At 42.4% G+C, this 23,269-nt stretch overlaps 1 protein-coding gene across 3 annotated transcripts in view; it reads right to left on the minus strand.

Annotated features, from left to right (window-relative positions):
* arhgef28a (Rho guanine nucleotide exchange factor (GEF) 28a) overlaps positions 1–23,269 on the minus strand; it is a 106,964-nt gene that overhangs the window by 44,898 nt on the left and 38,797 nt on the right. For all 3 annotated transcript variants that reach the window (XM_024397277.2, XM_024397276.2, XM_024397275.2), the window contains exons 7-12: positions 22,085–22,169; positions 19,560–19,606; positions 16,188–16,251; positions 3,808–3,917; positions 3,428–3,708; positions 90–261 (exon numbers count right to left, since the gene is read on the minus strand). In XM_024397277.2, the coding sequence (XP_024253045.1) occupies positions 90–261; positions 3,428–3,708; positions 3,808–3,917; positions 16,188–16,251; positions 19,560–19,606; positions 22,085–22,169 (759 nt within the window). The remainder of the gene's footprint in view (positions 1–89; positions 262–3,427; positions 3,709–3,807; positions 3,918–16,187; positions 16,252–19,559; positions 19,607–22,084; positions 22,170–23,269) is intronic.

Here is a 23,269-nt window from a genome sequence, read left to right on the forward strand (position 1 = left end):
AGTCAGTAGATTGTCAAAGGAGGAGGAGAGAAACGATGACATGTGAGTCTCTGTGTGTGAGGGTGGACAAGAAAGCTTCTGCATGGTACCTTTGTGGGGGTGGGGTCACCGGCTGAGGAGGCAGAGTGTGTGCGTGTGCAGGTGAGGTCTGGGGCGGTGGCGTCCCCGCTGCTACGAGGGTCAAAAGTAAGAGGAGAGAAGGGAGACTTCTCCAGAACCCCCTCCTCCTCACTGTCAATCACTAGAGCTACCAGACTGGGGCTGTCAGGGAGAGAGAGAGAGAGGAGGGAACTTCAACATAAAGGCTCATCTGAAGAACTGGTGGTCCTCTGTAGCTTAATTGGTAGAGCATGGCACTTGCAACGCCAGGATAGTGGGTTCGATTCCCAGGACCACCCATATGTAAAAATCTGTACACGCGTGTCTGCTAAATGGCATATATTATATTATTACTACAGCCTCCTCATATCCATACTACTGAAACCAACAGCTGGCGCAAGGTAAAAGTAAATTAATTGGCTTCAGCACATACTGTATGGGATTGCACATACAATATCCACATAGAGAAAGCCTCACACTATGAGAAAATACTGAATGTATTTGTTCAGGTAAGAACTAACAATATATGTAATCTTACATAACATGTAATCTTCAGTTTATTATCGCAGTACAGTAACACAGAACTGTGATACAGAACTTTTGGTTTCTTTCAGTCAACAATGCAGATATGATATCTCAAAGCTCTTGAACTACCTTTATCTTAGCTTTTAAGCCGTTTCCCCATCTGGTACAGGTACCACCACACTCCCCCCTCTCTCCCGAGCTTTCGCTCGCCCCCAACACACACGCACTGTTGGGACGAGTAACTATGAACTTACAATGGCTAGCCCCAAGTTGATTTTTTTTTTCTGGTGCTTTATGCCATTTGCCTCATGACTCCTGTTTGCTTTGTTGACTATGAACTTGATTGTTTATCTGACCGTGGGACAGACTATGCTTGTTCCCACACTCGGGACTCTGACACTATTGGTTACATGGCCTCCCATCCTATTCTAACCACCTCTCGCTGGCTTTATATTAATGTTACCTGATGAAATTGCTGTACAATGTGATCTTGTTGCCATCTAATGCACATTCAAATGTCATAAATCAACACTGCAGAGCTCTCATTGTCTTCTGCCATGCCCTGATTGTATTGCTGCTGATGATATCTGGAAATGTGCATGTACACCCTGGCCCATCTATTATTGCAAGCCCTAATTCTGACTTATGCTCTGATAACTGCTTCACTGATTTCGTAAAAGCCTGGGTTTCCTGCACGTTAACACTAGAAGCTTATTAGCTAAAATGTATCAATTGAAAGTGTGGGTTCACAGCTCCAATCCAGATGTGTGGTCATTACTAAGATGTGGTTAAGAGTGTTTTGAACACTGATGTTAACCATTCTGGTTATACCCTTTTTCAGCAAGACACATCTTCCAAAGGTGGTGGAGTGGCAATCTTTACCAGGGAACACCTTCAGTGCTAGGTTCTTCACCAAGTCTGTCCCCAAATAATTTTGTTTGCTGGTTTTAAGCATTAAACAGCTATTTTTTGACTGTTGCTGGGTGTTATCGTCCACCATCAGCACCGACCTGTACCCTAATGCCCTAAGCTCCCTCCTTTCCCCTTACACTAAGTCTGAATTTGTCCTGCTAATTTGTCCTGCTAATTTGTCCTGCTATACTGGGACATGCTTAAACCACCTGACCAAGTCCTAAAGCAATGGGACTCCCTAAATCTTTCTCTGATTATTACCAATCCCACAAGGTATGACTCCAAACACCCAGAAAAGGCTACTCTCCTTGATGTTATCCTCACAAATAATCCTGATAGGTATCAGTCTGGTGATTTCTGTAATGACCTAAGTGATCACTGTACGGAATGGCTTCTCAGTGAAACGACCGATCCTGATTTGTCATAGACGCTTGCAAAATATTTTTTAATGAGCAAGCCTTTCTTCATGACCTGGCCTTGTAAATTGGTATAGAATCAGCTTGATCCCCTCTGATGAAGATGCTTGGACCTTCTTTTTTGATATTTTCAGTGGTATTGTTAACAAACACGCCCCCATAAAGAAAATTATAATTAAAAACAGGTTCAGTCCTTGGTATGACCGTGATCTGGCAAATTTACTCCACCTCAAGAATTCCATTTGGCGAAAGGCATACGCATACTCAAGCTGATGGGCTCTCGTTCAGACAAATTAGAAATAAGTGCACTCAGGCTATCCGGAAGGCCAAAGTTAGTTACTTTAAGGAGCAGTTCTCTCTCTGTGGGTCAACCCCAAGAAGTTCTGGAAAATGGTTAAAGACCTGGGCCCAGATTCACAAAACCTTCTTAAGAATGCATTTCTTAACTGCCATTTTTTCTTTAACTGTCGACTTAAGAAGAAAGTTAAGCAAAATTGATATTCCTCAAAACGGTTGTTGGAAATTTTCTTGTGGTATTTCTTATGTTTTTCCTTAAGCAAAAAGTTAAGAAGAAATTAGACTATTGAAAATAAAGTTATTGGAAATGTTCTTAATTCCAAGATAGCTAAACTCGTTTCTTAAACTCAGGGCAGTGAGAGAAAAAGCTCATGAAAGCAATTGAACATGTTTAATTCACTCAAACTTCATCTGAAAGTTTCAGTTCTGATTATTTTAAACCCAAGAACATGTTTTAGAACAGTAATCTCAGTACAAAATATGCTAATATGATGTCATTACTAGCTAGATAGCTAACTAAATTGCTTGCAAAACAACAAACATGTTGAAGAGTTCATAAGAAAATCATTAAATCGTAAGATATTGTTGAGGAATTGCACTTACGAACTCTTCAGAAGCTTCTTAAATTTTTGTTTAAGTGTTTTGTGAATCCTGCCCCTGGAGAATAAACCCTCCTCCTCACAGCTGCCCATGTCCCTTAATGTTGATGATGTGGTTGTTACTGACAAGGAGCACATGGCTGAGCCCTTTAATCACCACTTCATCAGGATTCCTATTTGACTTAGCCATGCCTCCTTGCCCAGCCAAAATGTCCTCATCTCCCACCCCTTCTAATGCGTCGAGCCCCGATGCTCCTCCCTCTTTTTCCCCTGCCCCGCTACAAAGTTTCTCCCTGCAGGTGGTCACTGAGTCTGAAGTGCTAAAGGAGCTCCTTAAACTTGACCCAAAAAATACATCTGGGTCAGGTGGTTTAGACCCTTTCCTCTTTAAGGTTGCTGCCCCTATCATAGTTTCGGGGCCTCTGAGGGTTTATACGTTGACACTACCTGGCTTCGGAGAGCATGTTTGCGATATGGGAGTTGGCCATATCCCACATGTGAGATATCGAAACAAATAATTGAAAGAGAACTTCTCTTGATCTAAAAAGAAACAGGGGGTTGCATGAATGAGCTTGATACCTGAGGTTAGGTGACTCCAGAGGTGGGCTCCCTCTCTGATTGGTTAGGTATGAGTGGGAAAGGCTGTTCAGTCGGGCGAGGGCTCGGTCAGCAGGGGAGGACAAGGGAGAAGAAGAGACGAAGGGGGACTGTTGCTCCTCTAGTCCGTAGGGAGGTAAGGGTGGAGGGGTGACGGTGGCCTGTTGGAGGAGGACCTCTGAGTCCACTGTGTCCCACACCCTGCTGTCAGTCACAGAGCTGTCCGTCATTACCCCGGCAACACTAACCTTGAGGTCATCCACCTGAGAGAGAGAGAGAGAAAACACCAGATAAAAAGATCAATAAAGTATTTGCTCAAATACCATATCATCAATCGTGTGAGTTATGGTAAAGTGGTGTACCTCTGTGGAGAGCTGACTCCTGCCATTGATGATGGAAGCTGATTTGTCTGCCACAGCAGAGTGGGAGAACTGTCTCTGGGTTCGTCTGGGGTGGGCCGTCTGGGACTTCACTGGAGAAAACAACACAACAAGGAGAATGAATGATAAATGTTGCTAAATTACGTATTGACTGCTGCTGCTTTCTTGGCCAGGTCGCCCTTGCAAAAGAGACGCTGTGTCTCAATGGGCTTTTCCTGGTTAAACAACGTTTAATAAAAAGAAAGAAAAGAAAAATTAGACTAACTACAGCCAAGAGTGTGGGGTGAGAGCCATCAGTCAAACAGAGGGCTAAGACCACCACAAAATAATGAGTGCTATGTAAGAACACAGCATAATGTTAAAATATACTAATAGATGTTTATCAAAACACAACAGGCTGATGATGGCTTAGCAAAGATTAATGTCTGTTCCAATCAATCACAATCATCAAAACAACATTCCATTAGCCAATACCAGTTGAGAGAAGAATAGCATAATGGGCCTTTATGGCAATGGAATGCTAAAAAAACATCAATTTCTGTTGACTTTGTAGTTCTAGAATACATGATGGAAAAGATTCCTTCCTATTCCCCATACATCAGCTGCTTGGTTGCTCTTACAGAAAAAACATGTGAATGTCACATGTGAACACGTGATCTTGTGTGATCACATGTGATTTAATGTTAAGTTAGTGTGATAACATGTGACATCATGTGAAGCTACATGTGATCAATTCAAATTACACATGTGATAATATGTAAGCACGTTGAGTGCATGATCTCGTGAAATTCATGTTAAAAAAAAATGACAACATGGGGATTTAACATGAAACTACACATGACAACATGTGAGCAAATGAAAACACGATCTCATGTTAAATATTTATTTGCATTTGTACAGCTAAATTCAGGTGTTAAAGGACAGTATGCTGCTGTAAGCTGATTCAGCCTCACAACCTCTTGGTTGCTAGCTACTTTAAGTTCCTGCTGCACCACCAGGTCTGTGGACAAAATGGAAATTGGCAAGAATACATTTCTGTACTTTGCCTAAAGTTGCAGTAAAAATAAAGTAAATATAACTACTTATGTGTTATTTCCATTAAATGACAGTACGCTACTGAATTCTAATTTGAATTAGTGTAAGGAATCTTGTATAACTGTGACCACACTCAGCCTTAAAACAGGACATAACTAATAATCGAATAATCTCTAGCAACCTGAAATGTCCTGCGAGGGTGCAATGACACCACCAGAACTGCGAGCGGGAAAGAGATATGGCCGTAGACTTATTGGCAAGAATAGATTTCTGCATTTTGCAAAAAGCTGCCCAGAATAAAGTAAATAATCACAACCAACATAACATCAATGTAAAACTAGCAGTGCCCAAGGACACTTGACGTAGAGTTCATTCTTTGAGGATTTGAACTTGCAACCTCTTGGTTACTTATTCATTCTATATATATTAAAAAAAGCAATGATTAGGGCACCACGTTGTTACCTGGGGTACAAACATGGTTAGGGTACCACGTTGTTACCTGGGGTACAAAAAGGTCAACGGTACACTGCCTTCCAAAATAATTCATACCCCTTGACTTATTCGACAGCTGTGAGTCTTTCTGGGTAAGTCTGTAAGAACTTTACCAACCTGGATTGTACAAAATTTGCAATTTATTCTTTTAAAAAAAATTCTTCAAGCTCTGTCAAATTGGTTTCAATCAGATTTAAGGAAAAACTGTAACTAGGCCACTCAGGAACATTCAATGTCATCTTGTCCTGCTGAAAGGTGAATTTGTCTCCCAGTGTATGTTGGAAGCCTAAACAAACTCTCTAGTCTTTGCCGATGACAAGCATACCCATAATATGATCCAGCCCCCACCATGCTTGAAAATTGTTGCATTGGATTTGTAGCAAACATAACACTTTGTATCCAGGACATAAAGTTAATTTCTTTGCTATATTTTCTGCAGTTTTACTTTAGTGCCTTGTTGCAAACAGGATACATGTTTTAATTCTGTATATGCTTCCTTCTTTTTACACTGTCATTTAGGTTAGTATTGTGGAGTAACTGCAATGTTGTTGATACATCCTTCATTTTTTCCTATCACAGCCATTAAACTGTAACGGTTTTAAAAAGTCACCATTGGCTTCATGGTGAAATCCTTGAGCGGTTTCCTTCCTCTCCGGCAACTGAGTTAGGAAGAACACCTGTATCTTTGTAGTGACTGGGTGTATTGACACATCATCCAAAGTGCAATTAATAACTTCACCGTGCTCAAAGGGATATTCAAAATGTGGAAAAAGTCAATGGGTGTGAATACCTTCTGAAGGCACTGTACACTTCACTGGTACACATATGAATTCAAATGGTACCGTTCAGTACCTTGTAGGTATAATGAGACATTTTCTACCCAATATGTTTTATATAAGGTGTGATCATCACTGCACTTGTACTGGTGGACCTCATTAGCATATTTGGTGGCATGATGTAATAATAGTATTTATGCCAAACGTCAGTGGAAGTGCTGTAGAAGTTTAAGTGTTTGATGGTTATGCCGATGCAAGTAGAGCACCTCCTTTGACATGGTCTGTTCAGCAAACTCGGTAAGAGAATGTGTCAGTAATGAGCTTAGGTTATTGTGCATTTCCCAGTAAATTAATGGCAACTTGTTCCCAAAAGTTGCTGTGAATTTGTCATTTCTTAACTGGAAACTAAAAGTCACAAAACTTACTGGAAGAATGTTGCCAGTAACCTACAGGACAAGTGCTGCCACTAGCAACCTTGCCAATAACTTAGCGTGGCTTCACTGACTCTTCTGTTGACAACATACACATCACTTGCTGAAAGGCAGAATACTATAACAGGGTCAGCCTATCAGCAGATTGCAGGCATGGCGTATTCTAGGCATGGCTTTCAGCTGGCTCTTTTTGGTGTCCCATAAGAGTGAATGTCATCCCAGTTAATGTGCTATGTTCCTAAACATTAAGCTTTCGGAAGGTACACAGAAGACCCTTTCCCTTTTTCCACATTCTGTTACGTTTCAGCCTTATTCTAAAATGTATTAAATTATATATTTTTTCAATAATTAGGACAATGCGAAAATTGTTTTGACATTTTTGCAAATGTATATAAAATATAAAACAGAAATGCGTTATTTACATGCAGACCCTTTGCTATGAGACGCAGAATTGAGCTCAGGTGCATCCTGTTTCCATTGATCATCCTTGATGTTTCTGCAACTTGATTGACACCTGTGTTAAATTCAGTTGATTGGACATCATTTGGAAAGGCACACACCTGTCAATATAAAAGGTCCCACAGTTGACAGTGCATGTCAGATCAAAAACTAAGACATGACGTCAAAGGTAATGTCCGTAGAGCTCGGAGACAGGGTTGTGTCAAGGCAAAGATCTGGGGAAGGGTACCGAAACATTTCTCCAGCATTGAAGGTCCCCAAGAAAACAGTGGCCTTCATCATTCTTAAATGGAACAAGTTTGGAACCACCAATACTCTTCCTAGAGATGGCCACCCGGCCAAACTGAGAAATCGGGGGAGAAGGGCCTTGCTCAGGGAGGTGTTCCTCTGTGGAGATCAGAGAACCTTCCAGAAGAACAATCGTCTCTGCAGCACTCCACCAATCAGGTCTTTATGGTAGAGTCGTCCAACGGAAGCCACTCCTTAGAAAAAGGCACGTGACAGCCCGTTTGGAGTTTGCCCAAAGGCACATAAAAGACTCTCAGAACATGAGAAACAAGATTCTCTGGTCTGATGAAACCAAGATTGAACTCTTTGGCCTGAATGCCAAGCGTCATGTCAGGACGAAACCTGGCACCATCCCTTACGGTGAAGCATGGTGGTGGCAGCATCATGCTGTGGCGAAGTTTGTCAGTGACAAGGACTGGGAGACTAGTCTGGATCGAGAGAAAGATCAACGTAGCAAAGTACAGAGAGATCCTTGATGAAAACCTGCTCCAGAGCACTCAGGACCTCAGGTTGGGGCGAAGGTTCACCTTCCAGCAGGACAACGACCCTAAGCACAAAGCCAAGACAACGCAGGAGTGGCTTCGGGACAAATTTCTGAATGTCCTTGAGGGGCTCAGCCAGAGCCCGGACTTGAACATCTCTGGAGAGACCTGAAAATAGCTGTTTAGCGATGCTCCCCATCCATCCTAACAGAGATTGAGAGTATCTGCAGAGAAGAATGGGAGGAACTTCCCAAATACAGGTGTGCCAAGCTTGTAGCATCATACCGAAGAAGACTGGAGGCTGTAATTGCTGTCAAAGGTGATTCAACAAAGTTCAACAATTTGACAGCTCTAACGAAGTTACACCTGCGACTGTGCCAAAACACCAGCTATGCAGGTATCGGCTATCACGAGTTTAGGCTTGATCTGATTGAATCTTGGCCTTAATGTCAAGTGTCCCTGAGCAATGCTACTTTTTAGTTGGAGTTGTCAAATGTTCGCACAATTATTGACATGATTCCAGGCAATGTTTAGCAAAGTGCATAAATGTAATTCTTGTCAATAAATATGTGGCCGATTTCTGTCATGGCCACAGACCTGGTGGCGAAGCAGGAAATTGAGGTTATTGTCACCTAAGAGGTGGTGAGTTCAATTCCCAGGTGTAGTAGCATCCCAAGTGTGCTAATCAATGTTGAGTTCAATTCCATTTAAGTTCAAGTCAATTCAGAAAGTAAACCCAATTCCTAAATGTCCAGGAATGGAAAAAAATGAATTGGAATTTCTGTGTACATCCTGAATATAGTTTGCTGTTGTGTATTTAATGAGAAAATATAGTTCAGCTGTAGAAATACATTAAAAGTTATTTCCACAGTAGCAGGTAACTTACTACAAAAATTGAAGGATTTTTAAAAAACAGTTTGTGCCATAAGTGCATCTAAAGTATCCTATTAGTTTAAATGAAATTGCAAGTGAGGCATGCCAGGTTGAGTTGCAGAATGGGCCAAAAGGTAACCAAGTGCATTGTGATTGACAGTAAATAGATAGCAAAACACTAATAAATATCAAATGTATTTATATAGCCCTTCGTACATCAGCTGATATCTCAAAGTGCTGTACAGAAACCCAGCCTAAAACCCCAAACAGCAAGCAATGCAGGTGTTGAAGCACGTTGGCTAGGAAAAACTCCCTGAAAGGCCAAAACCTAGGAAGAAACCTAGAGAGGAACCAGGCTATGAGGGGTGTTCAGTCCTCCTCTGGCTGTGCCGGGTGGAGATTATAACAGAACATGGCCAAGATGTTCAAATGTTCATAAATGACCAGCATGTTCAAATAATAGGTCTGGGACAGGTAGCACGTCCGGTGAACAGGTCAGGATTCCATAGCCGCAGGCAGAACAGTTGAAAATGGAGTACAGTATCCTATTAGCACAGACTGGAATATGTTATGGGATTCATCCAATGGCACTGAGGAGTATACCACCTCAGTCATTGGCTTCATCAATAAGTGCATCAACGACGACATCCCCACAGTGACCGTTTCCCAACCCAAAGCCATGGATTACAGGCAACATCTGCTCCGAGCTAAAGGATGGAGCTGCCGCTTTCAAGGAGCGGGACACTCATCTGGACGCTTGTAAGAAATCCCGCTATGCCCTCAGACAAACCATCTAAACAGGCAAAGCATCAATAAAGGACTAAGATTGCATTTTCAACCTCTCCCTGATCGAGTCCGAAACATGTAGGTTTTAAAAACAGACCACCATAGTCCATGTGCCCAAGAAAGCGAATGAAAGCTGCCTAAATCATTACCGCTCTGTAGCAATCACGTCATTAGCCATGAAGTGCTTTGAAAGGCTGGTCATGGCTCACAACACCATCATGCCGGAAACCCTAGACACACTCCAATTCGCATAACGCACCAACAGATCCACAGATGTCGCAATCTAAATCGCACTCCACACCGCCCTTTCCCATCTGGACAAAAGGAACACTTATGTGAGAATGCTGTTCATTGACTACAGCTCAGGGTTCAACACCATAGTGCCCACAAAGCTCATCACTAAGCTAAGGACCCTGGGACTAAACACCTCCCTGTACAACTGGATCCTGGACTTCCTCACAGGCCGCCCCCAGGTGGTAAGGGTAGGAAACAACACGTATGCCACGCTGATCCTTAACACTGGGGCCTCTCAGGGGAGCGTGCTCAGTCCCCTCCTGTACTCCTAGTTCACCCACGACTGTGTTGCCAAGCACGACTCCAACAGCATCATTAAGTTTGCTGATGACACAACAGTGGTAGGCCTGATCACGGACAACGATGAGACATCCTATTGGGAGGAAATCAGAGACCTGGCAGTGTGGTGCCAGGACAACAACCTCTCCCTCAATGTGAGCAAGACAAAGGAGCTGATCATAGACTATAGGAAAAGGAGGGCCGAACAGGCCCCCATTAACACCGAAAGGGCTGAAGTGGAGCGGTTCGAGAGTTTCAAGTTCCTTGGTGTCCACATCACCAACAAACGATCATGGTCCAAACACACCAAGACAGTCTTGAAGAGGGCACAACACCTTTTTCCGCTCAGGTTTTGGCATGGGTCTTCAGATCTTCAAAAAGTTCTACAGCTGCACCATCGAGAGCATCCTGACTGGTTGCATCACCGTGGCAAATGCTAAACTGTACCCCGCACATTGACTCAGGAACCGGTACACCCTGCATATTGTTATGTAAATATTTTTGTTTTACTTTAGTTTATTTAGTAAATATTTTCTTAACAAACAATGCAGTTCAAGAAAGAGTTAAGGGCTTGTAAGTAAGCATATCACCTGTAGTATTCGGCGCATTTAACAAATACATTTTGATTTATTACTGTAGAAATGTACCGTAAATGACAAAAACAGTGTAGTTTCATGTTATCACATTTTGAACCACATGATTTCAAATTTCACATATGAAATTATGTGAAAACATGCAGCTTTGGGACACTAAACATGACTTCATATGTGAAAACATGTGTTTTTTTTACACTTTACATGTGACATTTCACATGTGCAATTCCAAAAAGTGCAATTCCACATGTTATCACTGTTCTGCTAAAATATGAGCCCACCTGGGATTTGAACTCACATCCTCTGGATTTGAGGTACACTGACCTTTCTGTTGTGCCACAATGTCAAAGTCTGTAGTGTTCCCCTAAACATTCATCACCTACAGCGGGGCAAAAAAGTATTTAGTCAGCCACCAATTGTGCAAGTTCTCCCACTTAAAAAGATGAGAGGCCTGTAATTTAGGTACATAGGTACACTTCAACTATGACAGACAAAATGAGAAAAAAAAAATCCAGAAAATCACATTGTAGGATTTTTAATGAAATTATTTGCAAATTATGGTGGAAAATAAGTATTTGGTCACCTACAAACAAGCAAGATTTCTGGCTCTCAAAGACCTGTAACCTCTTCTTTAAGAGGCTCCTCTGTACTCCACTCGTTACCTGTATTAATGGCACCGGTTTGAACTCGTTATCAGTATAAAAGACACCTGTCCACAACCTCAAACAGTCACACTCCAAACTCCACTATGGCCAAGACCAAAGAGCTATCAAAGGACACCAGAAACAAAATTGTAGACCTGCACCAGGCTGGGAAGACTGAATGTGCAATAGGGAAGCAGCTTGGTTTGAAGAAATCAACTGTGGGAGCAATTATTAGGAAATGGAAGACATACAAGACCACTGATAATCTCCCTCAATCTGGGGCTCCACGCAAGATCTCACACTGTGGGGTCAAAATGAGCACAAGAACGGTGAGCAAAAATCCCAGAACCACACGGGGGGACCTAGTGAATGACCTGCAGAGAGCTGGAACCAAAGTAACAACGCCTACCATCAGTAACACACTACGCCGCCAGGGACTCAAATCCTGCAGTGCCAGACGTGTCCCCCTGCTTAAGCCAGTACATGTTCAGGCCCGTCTGAAGTTTGCTAGAGAGCATTTGGATGATCCAGAAGAAGATTGGGAGAATGTCATATGGTCAGATGAAACCAAAATAGAACCTTTTGTTAAAAACTCAACTCGTCGTGTTTGGAGGACAAAGAATGCTGAGTTGCATCCAAAGAACACCATACCTACTGTGAAGCATGGGGGTGGAAACATCATGCTTTGGGGCTGTTTTTCTGCAAAGGGACCAGAACGACTGATCATGTCAAGGAAAGAATGAATGGGGCCATGTATCGTGAGATTTTGAGTGAAAACCTCCTTCCATCAGCAAGGGCATTGAAGATGAAACGTGGCTGGGTCTTTCAGCATGACAATGATCCCAAACACACCACCCGGGCAACGAAGGAGTGGCTTCGTAAGAAGCATTTCAAGATCCTGGAGTGGCCTAGCCAGTCTCCAGATCTCAACCTCATAGAAAATCTTTGGAGGGAGTTGAAAGTCCGTGTTGCCCAGCAACAGCCCCAAAACATCACGCTCTAGAGGAGATCTGCATGGAGGAATGGGCATAAATACCAGCAACAGTGTGTGAAAACCTTGTGAAGACTTACAGAAAACGTTTGACCTCTGTCATTGTCAACAAAGGGTATATAACAAAGTATAGATAAACTTTTGTTATTGAACAAATACTTATTTTCCACCATAATTTGCAAATAAATTCATTAAAAAATCCTACAATGCGGTTTTCTGAAGAAACAAACTCATTTTGTCTGTCGTAGTTGAAGTGTACCTATGATGAAAATTACAGGCCTCTCTCATATTTTTAAGTAGGAGAACTTGCACAATTGGTGGCTGACTAAATACTTTTTTGCCCCACTGTATAATACATCTCTACATTGCTATTTTAGTTATCAGTTATTATGATTATTCTCTCATCATTTAATTAATTGACTCATTTCAGCAATTTGAGAGTTTTCTGTAAGGTTGTGTAATGTTGGTGGGGTATATTATTCTGTTTTATGTTACTCCTGAATCACTATGGTACATAATCGATTTTCTTGATTTTATTTTTTCACAAAGCTGAGATTTACCTTGAAGTCCATAGTGTAGGAATTAGGGCTGAACCAATTTAGTCGACTGGTCGGTCAAAAACAATATAATTTTATAACAAATTAAGCTTTCTCCCTCGTTGGATAGCGGTCGCTGTCCGCTGTTCTGAAACATCAGTGCACTGTTGAGCTGGTGCCCTTTCCGAGCGGTTAGAGCGTTGGGCCAGTAACCGAAAGGTTGCTGGATTAAATCCCCGAGCTGACAATGTAAAAATATGTTGTTCTGCCCCTGAACAAGGCAGTTAACCCACTGCTCCCAGGTAGGCCGTCATTGTGAATAAGAATTAGTTCTTGACTGACTTGCCTAGTAAAATAAAAGGTTAAATAAATTGTAAAAAATTATAAACCACGTTGCTATAGGTATAATAGCAAAGTTAACCAGCATATTGGTGTTGAAAACAATGTGAAGGAGCCAGCAGCAGAGTGAGGAGATGAGCCCTTGCATTAATTGTCTAAAAAAAGTGATCCCATACAACAATGTGTACTACTCCCTTCACAGAACAGGGCAAACTGGCTCTAACCAGAATGGAAAGAGGAGTGGGAGGCCCCGGTGCACAACTGAGCAAGAGGTCAAGTACATTAGAGTATCTAGTTTGAGAAACAGACAAGTTTTCAACTGGCAGCTTCATTAAATAGTACCCACACAACTCCAGTCTCAACGTCAACAGTGAAGAGGCGACTCCGGGATGCTTGCCTTCTAGGCAGTGTTGCAAAGAAAAAGACATATCTCAGACTGGCCAATAAAAATAAAAGTTTAAGATGGGCAAAAGAACACAGAAACTGGACAGAGGAACTCTGCCTAGAAGGCCAGCATCCCGGAGTAACACATCGGGTGCTTTTACTTGCATTGCATTCCTTACTCACAACAGAGAACTCCTGAGAGCATCAAAATCTAATCTCTCACCTTCTCACTTACACGCTAACTGTCATTACTTCGAGAGAGAGAGAGGATAAATCACTTCTCCAATCTTTTTGGCCCTATAACAAAGAACAAACAGCAAAAACATATACATGATCAAATTAAAATCAACTGTTGAAGACTACCAGAAGCCATTGGATTCTCCAATTACATTGAATGAACTACAGGACAAAATACAATCCCCTCCAACCCAAAATGTTCTGTTGTGTTGATGGTATCCTAAATTAAATAATAAAATATACAGACGACCAATTCCAATTAGCTATACTTTAACATCATCCTCCGCTCTGGCATCTTCTCCAATATTTGGAACCAAAGACTGATCACCCCAATCCACAAAAGTGGAGACAAATTTTTAGCCCAATAACTACCATGGGATATGCATCAACAGCAACCTTGGGAAAATCCTCTGCATTATCATTAACAGCAGACTCGTACATTTCCTCAGTGAAAATAATGCAGTGAGAAAATGTCAAATTGGCTTTTTACCAAATTACTGTATGACAAACCAACAAAACACAGGCAAAGTCTTCTCATGCTTTGGTGATTTAAAAAAAGCTTTTGACTCAATTTGGCATGAGGGTCTGCTATACAAATTGACAGAAAGCGGTGTTGCATGGGAAAATGCATACAACAAGTGTGCGGTTAAAATTGGCAAAAAAACACATTTCTTTCCACAGGGCCGTGGGGTGAGACAGGGATGCAGCTTAAGCTCCACTGTCAACATATATATCAACAAATTGGTGAGGGCACTAGAACAGTCTGCGGTACCCGGCCTCACCCTACTAGAATCTGAAGTCAAATGTCTACTGATGATCTGGTGCTTCTGTCCCGAACCAAGTAGGGCCTACAGCAGCACCTAGATCTTCATAGATTCTGTCCGACCTGGGCCTTGACAGTAAACCTGAGTAAAACAAAAATAGTGTTCCAAAAAAGGTCCAGTTGCCAGGACCACAAATACAAATTCCATCTACACACAAAAAAACTAAACGGCCTAAACATCAGCGCCACAGATAACTTCCACAAAGCTGTGAAGGATCTGAGAGACAAGGCAAGAAGGCATTCAATGCCATCAAAAGGAACATAAAATTTGACATACTAATTAGGATCTGGCTAAAAATACTTGAATCAGTTATAGAACCCATTGCCCATTATGGTTGAGAGGTCTGGGGTCCGTTCACCAACCAATAAATCACAAAATGGGAGAAACAACGAACTGAGACTGCGTGCAGAATTTTGGAAAAAATATCCTCAGTGTACAACATAAAACACCAAATAATGCATGCAGAGCAGAATTAAGCCAATACCTACTAATTATCAAGATCCGGAAAAGAGCCGTTACATTCTACAACCACCTAAAAGGAAGCGAGTCCCAAACTTTCATAACAAAGCCTGATGAAGAGATGAACCTGGAGAAGAGTCCCTTAAGCAAGCTGGTCCTGGGGCTCTGTTCACAAACACACCCCACAGAGCCCTAACAACAACAACACAATTAGACCCAACCAAATCATGAGAAAAAAAAGATACTTACTTGACACATTGGAAATAATTAACAAAAAAAAACAGAAAAAACTAGAATACTATTTTACCCTAAACAGAGAGTACACAGTGGCAGAATACCTGACCACTGTGACTGACCCAAAATGAAGGAAAGCTTTGACTATGTACAGACTCAGTGAGCATAGCTTCGCTATTGAGAAAGGCTGCTGTAGGCAGACCTGGCTCTCAAGAGAAGACAGGGCTCCCGAGTGGCACAGCGGTCTAAGGCACTGCATCTAAGTGCTAGAGGCGTCACAACAGATACCCTGGTTCGAATCCAGGCTGTATCACAACCGGCTTTGATTGGGAGTCTCATTGGGCGGCGCACAATAGGCCCAGCGTTGTCTTGGTCTGGCAGGTGTAGGCCGTCAATGTAAATAAGAATTTGTTTTTAACTGACTTGCCAAGTAAAATAAAGGTTCAACAATATAAAATAAACACAAAAATGTGTACACTACCCAGAAAATGAGGTGGAAACAGAGTTGATAACCTCCTTCCAAATGTATGACCATATTAGAGACACATATTTCCCTCAGATTACACAGACCCACAAAGAATTGAAAAACAAATCAAAATTGATAAACTCTATCTGTTGGGTGAAATACCACAGTAGCAAGATGTGACCTGTCGCCACAAGAAAAGGGCAACCAGTGAAGAACAAACACAATTGTGAATACAACCCCTGTTTATTTATTTTCCATTTTGTACTTTAACTATTTGCACATCGTTACAACACTGTATATAGACATAATATGACACTTGAAAGGTCTTTATTCTTTTGGAACTTATGTGAGTGTAACGTTTACTGTTTATTTCACTTGCTTGGGCAGCATAAACATATGTAAAGCCCTTTAAATTGAAATTAAATTGAGATAGAGAGAGATAAACAGAAATATATCTTACCTGTTTGTAATGTTGGAAGTTCCTCATCATCATCCAGAGAGAGTACAAGCTGCTCTTCAAAAACCTATTTGGATTTGAAATGATACAATATCGATGAGTTTAATTTGAGGGTACATATCGGGTGAACCGTTTAGACATTACAGCATTTTTTGTACATAGTCCCCCCCATTTTAGGGGACCAAAGGTATTGGCAAATTCACTTACATGGGTATTAAAAAAGTCAAAAGTTTAGTAGTTGGTCCCATATTCCTAGCACACAATGACTACGTTAAGCTTATGACTCTACAAACTTGTTGGATGCATTTGCTGTTTGTTTAGGTTGTGTTTCAGATTATTTTGTGCCAATAGAAATTAATGGTAAATAGTGTAGTGTGTCATTTTGGAGTCACATTTATTGTAAATAAAGACACTTCGACATTAATGTGAATGCTACCATGATTACGGATAGTCCTGAATGAATCGTGAATAATGATTTGAATGTTCCAGTGAGGCACGGTGTTCATTGACCTTGTCAGGCGTGATTCTAATGAGTGAGGAAGTTAGACGCACAACTATCATACCCCCAAAAAAAAATGCTACCCCCCCTGTTATTGTAATGGTGAGAGGTTAGCATGTCTTGGGGGTATGATTTGTGCATCTGTAACTTTCTCAGTCATTACAATCAGTAATTCCTGCCTTATGCCAGAGCAATAGCCTCCACAATCCAGTGGGAGAGACACTGCTTAGAAAGCACTCTACCACAAGCAGGATTAGCAAAACAGACAAAAAGTTGGTCACACAAATGGATACCCCTGGACCGCTCAATGTACATGCGTAAGGCTCGTACTGGACATGGCATGTAACCTCCACTGCTCCTCAGAAGCAAACGAAGGAGGTGAAAAGGGGAAAAAGCTAAAGAGCTAGAGACCTGTAGGACATAGTCATGAACTTGCGGGCAAATGTTGTATTAGGATGAAACGTCCCCTTAGAGTAGCCAAAGGGGAACTTCGTATAGGGCTGGTTGAACGGAAAACAAGTGGATCTCCAACGCCTTTAGCCAAGGCCACGAGTAAGAGCATTCTTGTATGAGAGGATCTTCAGATCCCCAGACACCATCAGTTCAAAGGGGGCCTCACACGGCACATTCAAATCCCAAGTGGGCGCAATAGAAAACCGGCCTGAGACCTGTTAAAACCGCACCGCGAGGAGAGCCCCTGGAATCGCCCAATCAATTTCCACATAACACGCTGAAGTAGCGGCCATATACACTGCATTCGGAAAGTATTCCCCTTTCCCACATTTTATTACTTTACAGCCTTATTCTAAAATGGATTAAATATTTTTTTCCCCTCATTAATCTACACACAATACCCTTTAATGACAAAGCGAAAACAGGTTTTTAGAAATGTCTCCTAGAGCTGGCCGCCCGGCCAAACTGAGCAATCAGGGGAGAAGGACTTGGTCAGGGAGGTGACCAAGAACCTGACGGAAGCCACTCCTCAATAAAAGGCACGACAGCCCACTTGGAGTTTGCCAAAAGGCACCTAAAGAACTCTCAGACCAAGAGAAACAAGATTCTCTGGTCTGATAAAACCAAGATTGAACTCGTTGGCCTGATGCCAAGTGTCATGTCTGGAAGAATCCTGGCACCATCCCTACGGTGAAGCATGTTGGTGGCAGCTTCATTCTGGGGGGGATGTTTTTCGGTGGTAGGGACTGGTAGACTAATCAGAATTGAGGGAAAGATGAATGGAGCAAAGTACAGAGACACTGTTCCTAGGCAGAGAATTTGTTCTTAACTGACTTGCCTAGTCAAAAATAAATACAATTATTATTTTTTTATTTAAAAAATATAAAAAATTGAATCTAATTTCCAGGAACAAAATACGTTGAGCAGGAGACCAACTTCTTGGAGTTCATATGAACCACAGAGACTGTGTGTGGGATAATAGCATGATTGCCAATCGCATACCGAGTCCATAACCTGTATCAGTAAGCACCTCATAGGGACCAGTGAGCTACAGGGAGGAATCAGCAATGAATACCAGTAACGTACAACCAATGAGGGAGGTCAACCACGTGATGCATTCCTAGAGAACCTCTCTGACCACAGCATTTAGAATAACCACGCAACTCAGCGTGACGTATGCCTTCCTCAAGGGCACATCAACAGATTTTCCACTTAGTCAGCTCAGGGATTAGAACCAGCAACCTTTTGGTTACTGGCCCAACGCTCTTAACCGTTAAGATACCTGCCTTAACGAGTCAATTTAACGAGTCAGGCTATGCAGCGCTGTTAACACTAGTATGATCCCGTCCACATAAGACCGGATCATCGACCAAGTCTGGAAAGAGAGGTAAACGGTGCTTGACTGAGGCAGGCCAAGGCGACAGGGAGTGCCCACTGAACGGGCCGCCCTCTCCCTTCAAGTTGCCTCCCTTAGTCAGCGACAGAGCGCACAGCAACATGGTTGAGCAACGGCATGCCTCAGCCTAGGCAGACCAAAACCCTCAATTCACCCCTGGGTTCCATAACTCAGACCCAACCAAGGTATGGGCACCCGTGAGGGGAAGCCATAAGAGACAGCATTTGTAGGGAAGAACAGACGAGCAGCAGGTGCTTCTAATCAGGGTTGCCACTCATCTGCCAATCAGGGATGTGGCTTTTCTGGTAAGCTATCTGGTAAGCTAATGTGTCCAAGTGAGCAGACGCGTAAGTCAATTGATTCATGAATTGCCCTTCGTGGCCGCTCGCATACCATTTTAATTATGTATTTCTTTGTGACTAACTTGTATACAGGTAGACCAGAAAAAGCCACATCCCTGATTGGCAGATGAATGGCAACCGTGATTAGAAGCAGCTGCTGGTTTTTATATTAAATTGCACCTACACACTGAAGGCTGCAGCGCCAAAACGTCTCCTATTCCTAACGTCTGCTATCCCTGATGCAGTGAAAAGAATACAAAAAAAATACAAAATTAAGTAAGCTTTATTCGACATCTTTTAGAGTGCGGACCCATTACACCTTATGTTGTTCTGAATTTGCGGGTGTTGCGCACCAGCCCAGCTTCTTGGAAAGCACGATGGTCCCCTTTTTGATTAAAATGAATCAGATAGCCATGCATGCACGCACGCACACACCTATGAGCAGAGGATGAGGTGAATGCATGTGGGCAGTCCATTAGCGAAGCACTGCTCAGAATGGTCTTAACGAAACACACACAATAAGGCAAAAAGCTTCCCCAGAGAAAGAGCAAGCAATGTGCTCAACATTAACTCTCACCAGCCTCACAAAAGCACACACGCACAAAAACAGATCCACACATGCACACCAAACTCATTGATGTACCAGGTAATTTCATTTGAAAAGAAAAGCAGAAAAGTATACTTACTCTAACCACCAGTGTAAGGTCTTCTACTGGCAGCCCCCTGCCTAGACCTGCAGAAGAGGAGAAAGACACTTAACGACACCCATTAACACCCTAAGCAGTGATTGGTCACAAGAAGAGACAGGTGACCTCTCCACTAAATATGCTGGAATCACTGCTTGACTTCTAGAACCAATGTTCTGCAGGAACTAAGAAGTCTAGAGCAGCGGAGCTAAAGCAACAGGGGGAAAAAAATGGTAGAGAGTGGTTGTTATGTACAGGTCTATAGATCTATAGTGCTTCCTTCCAGTCTGGCTGGGGCTGCTGAGGGGTGAGGTCGATACTGAGATAAGACTTCCTGTCCTGTCTCTAAGTATGCATCGATATCAAGCCTGCCGTCACTACGGTTACCAGAAACAAGAGAGAGAGAGAGGCAGCGTGTGTCTGAGGCGATGTGTGTGTGTGTGTGTGTGGCTGCACCACCGCAGCCCACCCAGAAGAGAGAGGGAATGAGTTCCAACCTAACCTCTCACCTACACCCCTGATGTTTTCACAAAGGGCTTTCTGTGTGTGTGTGTGTGTGTGTGTGTGTGTGTGTGTGTGCATGCATTTGTGTGTGTGTGTGTGCATGCATTTGTGTGTGTGTGTGTGTGCATGCATTTGTGTGTGTGTGTGTGTGTGTGTGCATGCATTTGTGTGTGTGTGTGTGCATGCATTTGTGTGTGTGTGTGTGTGTGTGTGTGTGTGTGTGTGTGTGTGTGTGTGTGTGTGTGTGTCCCAAAAAGGCTTGGTAAATTAAACTAATTACAGGAAGAGAGAGAACAGTTGGAATTGATATCAGGATGTTGAAGTTTACTTCAGCAGAAACGCTGCTTTTGCCGAGCAGCTGTGTAGCTTTACTTACAGTCTTTCACAGAGTCACTGTGACATACAGAGTGAGAGACAGTAAATATGGACAGCTTCTAGACGGAGAGGCCACCAAAGCTCTGACACACACTCACACCATGTCCAACACCTCATCTGTCTAGTGTGTGTGTGTGTATGGCAATTATTTTATGCCAAGTCATATTAGGTCATCCAAGACTTGCTCCATGAAGCTGTATTTACTGAAGGAGGCATCTAGACACACACCAGACAGGACCTTTTCCCCCAGAAGCACACACGCAAACCCCAGACACACACATTCCACACACTTCGCATCGTAAGACAGTCTTCATCTTTTTCATCATCTCGACTGGTTCTTAGAAGGGGTCTCTGAATGTGAGGCCAACCGCCGCTCTCTCTCTCTCTCCCTTCCTCTCCCTACCTCCCTCCTCTGCCTTATTAATCTCTCTCATACAGACCATGGTTGGAAATTAACACACGCCAAATGCGTGTAGATTTTGTCATTGGCGGGTAAGAATGTATATTTCACCAGACACGTTGGCGGAGCATTTGGAAAAAGTATTTTTTCATCCAAAGCCCAGATGTAGAAGTTGGTCGAATAGACAAGAAAGACTCAAAGTGTGACTTTGTGCTCGTGTTTCTTGGCCAGTTACATCATTTTGTTCACAAGCTAAGTGATTTTTCAATGTTAGTTTGTGTTTGCTGCAACGGTCTGCTGCTAAGACGACATTACAGTGTGGGATTTTTTTTCTCCATCACTGATAAGCAAGTGCCCAACTTAACACTGTAACAGCCCGTCCCCTGAAAATGTTTGTCTCACCTAATGACTGTGCTTGATTGAGCATGGACTTTTATTCATTCACTTTCAGTCATTGTTCAGCTAGATTTATGTGTGCTTCTACATTTCTACTTAGGAGCACATCATGTACTCCTTGTAAAAAAAATGTCAGCATAGAGCCCTGAACTATAATAATAAATAAACCACATTACTCTGCATTTTTTGGCAGGGCAGGCACTTTGTTGATTATTGATGTTCTGCTGTAGAACCTTTTATCTGTTTTTTGGATCTAAATACTGTACATTGGTTAAAAGACACAGGTCACAGAAATTAAATTAAGCAAGTGATATACTATATTACTAGTAATATATTTATTGTTTTTTTTATATTATATCTGTTTTTTGTGCAATTATGGATAAACAAAATATTTTGGCTGGTAATTTGTTTTTACATTTCCCACCCTGATACAGACTCCTTCTCCTTATCCCTGTGCAGTGTGTATCCTGCATAGCATGCGACTTGCTGACATCTGTGTAGTGAGTGTGTATCGTCTGTTTAGTTAATTTAAACACGCTCATGTACATGACACGTGTGTGCTGGCTGGGTGGTGTGTGGCGTCATGCAGGCACATACACACAGGTCAGCGTGGTGTATGTGTGTGCGTGCGTGCAGACTGGGCTGTGCCCTTCTCTCTGTGTCTCTCATGTGCAAACACTGTTCATGGCCTGGTCTTCCTGTTCTATTTGTGGTAACTAAGACTGTCCACTGGTAAATAGTGCTGTTTGGGGACCCGAGGAAAGCACCATGACTCTCTGAACAGAGTTTAATTTGAAAGACTCATCACTAAGTTAAAGCCACAATCCTGAGTTTGGTGTTTCACCCTCACCTCCATCACTGGTATCACTTGTATGGACATCCGCTCTGCCACTGTCCTCCATCTGAACATCAACATCACCTCTCAGTGCTGAGATCTGTGCCAAAAACAGGAGTTCTGTGACAACATACTCTTAAAAATAATAATAATAATATATACTGAAGGTAAACTATACTATACACCGCCTATGAATTCCAATGTAAATGCATTCATTATATTATAAAGGTTTTATTACAGTAAAACATAGTCAATTAATTAATTACATTTTCACTTAAGTATGTTTTGAAGTAGCAGCTATATACACTGATTAGCCAGTTTATTAGGTACATCAATCTAGTAATGGGTCAGACCCTCCTTTGCCTCCAGAACAGCCTGAATTCTTTGGGTCGTGGAAACATTGCACAATTGGTAACAATGGACCTAATGTGTGTCAGGAAAACATATTCCAAACCATTAAACCACCGTCACCAGCCTTTACCGTTAACACCAGACAGGATTGGGCCGTGGAGTGCATATGCCAAATCCTGACCCCACTGTTGGTTGAATACATGTCTACTGGAGCCGCTTCTTGTTTTTAGCTGATAAGAATAGAACCTGGTGTGGTCAACTGCTGCAATAGCCCATCCATCACAAGGACCGATGAGTTGTGCGTTCCAAGATGCCGTTCTGCACACCACGGTTGTACTGCGCCATTATTTGCCTGTTTGTGGCCCGCCTGTTGGCTTGCACGATTCTTGCCATTCTCCTTCAACCTCTCATCAATGAGCTCTTTTCGCCCACAGGACTGCCACTGACTTGATTTTTTTGTTTGTTGCACCATTCTCGGTAAACCCTAGATACTGTCGTGCGTGGAATGCCCAGGAAACTGGCAGTTTCTGAGATACTGAAACCGGAGCGCCTGGCACCAATAATCATACCACGCTCAAAGTCGCTTTGGTCACTCGTTTTTCCCATTCTAATGTTCAATCGAACAGTAAGTGAATACCTCGGTGCCCGTCTGCCTGCTTAATATAGCAAGCCACTGTCATGTGACTAGAGCGGTGGCGGTCATGAAATTTTGTCAGCCGATGATTGTCAAGCAAATAACTGCCGGTCTCAAGGTAATTGACTGTTAATTAACAAACACATTTAGCATCTCCTGTATAGCCTACAAACCACTGGTGCAGACCTTTGGAAAATCTACATTTTAATAAATCC

The sequence above is a fragment of the Oncorhynchus tshawytscha genome, linkage group LG33, assembly GCF_018296145.1.
Source record: "Oncorhynchus tshawytscha isolate Ot180627B linkage group LG33, Otsh_v2.0, whole genome shotgun sequence".
Classification (NCBI taxonomy): domain Eukaryota; kingdom Metazoa; phylum Chordata; class Actinopteri; order Salmoniformes; family Salmonidae; genus Oncorhynchus; species Oncorhynchus tshawytscha.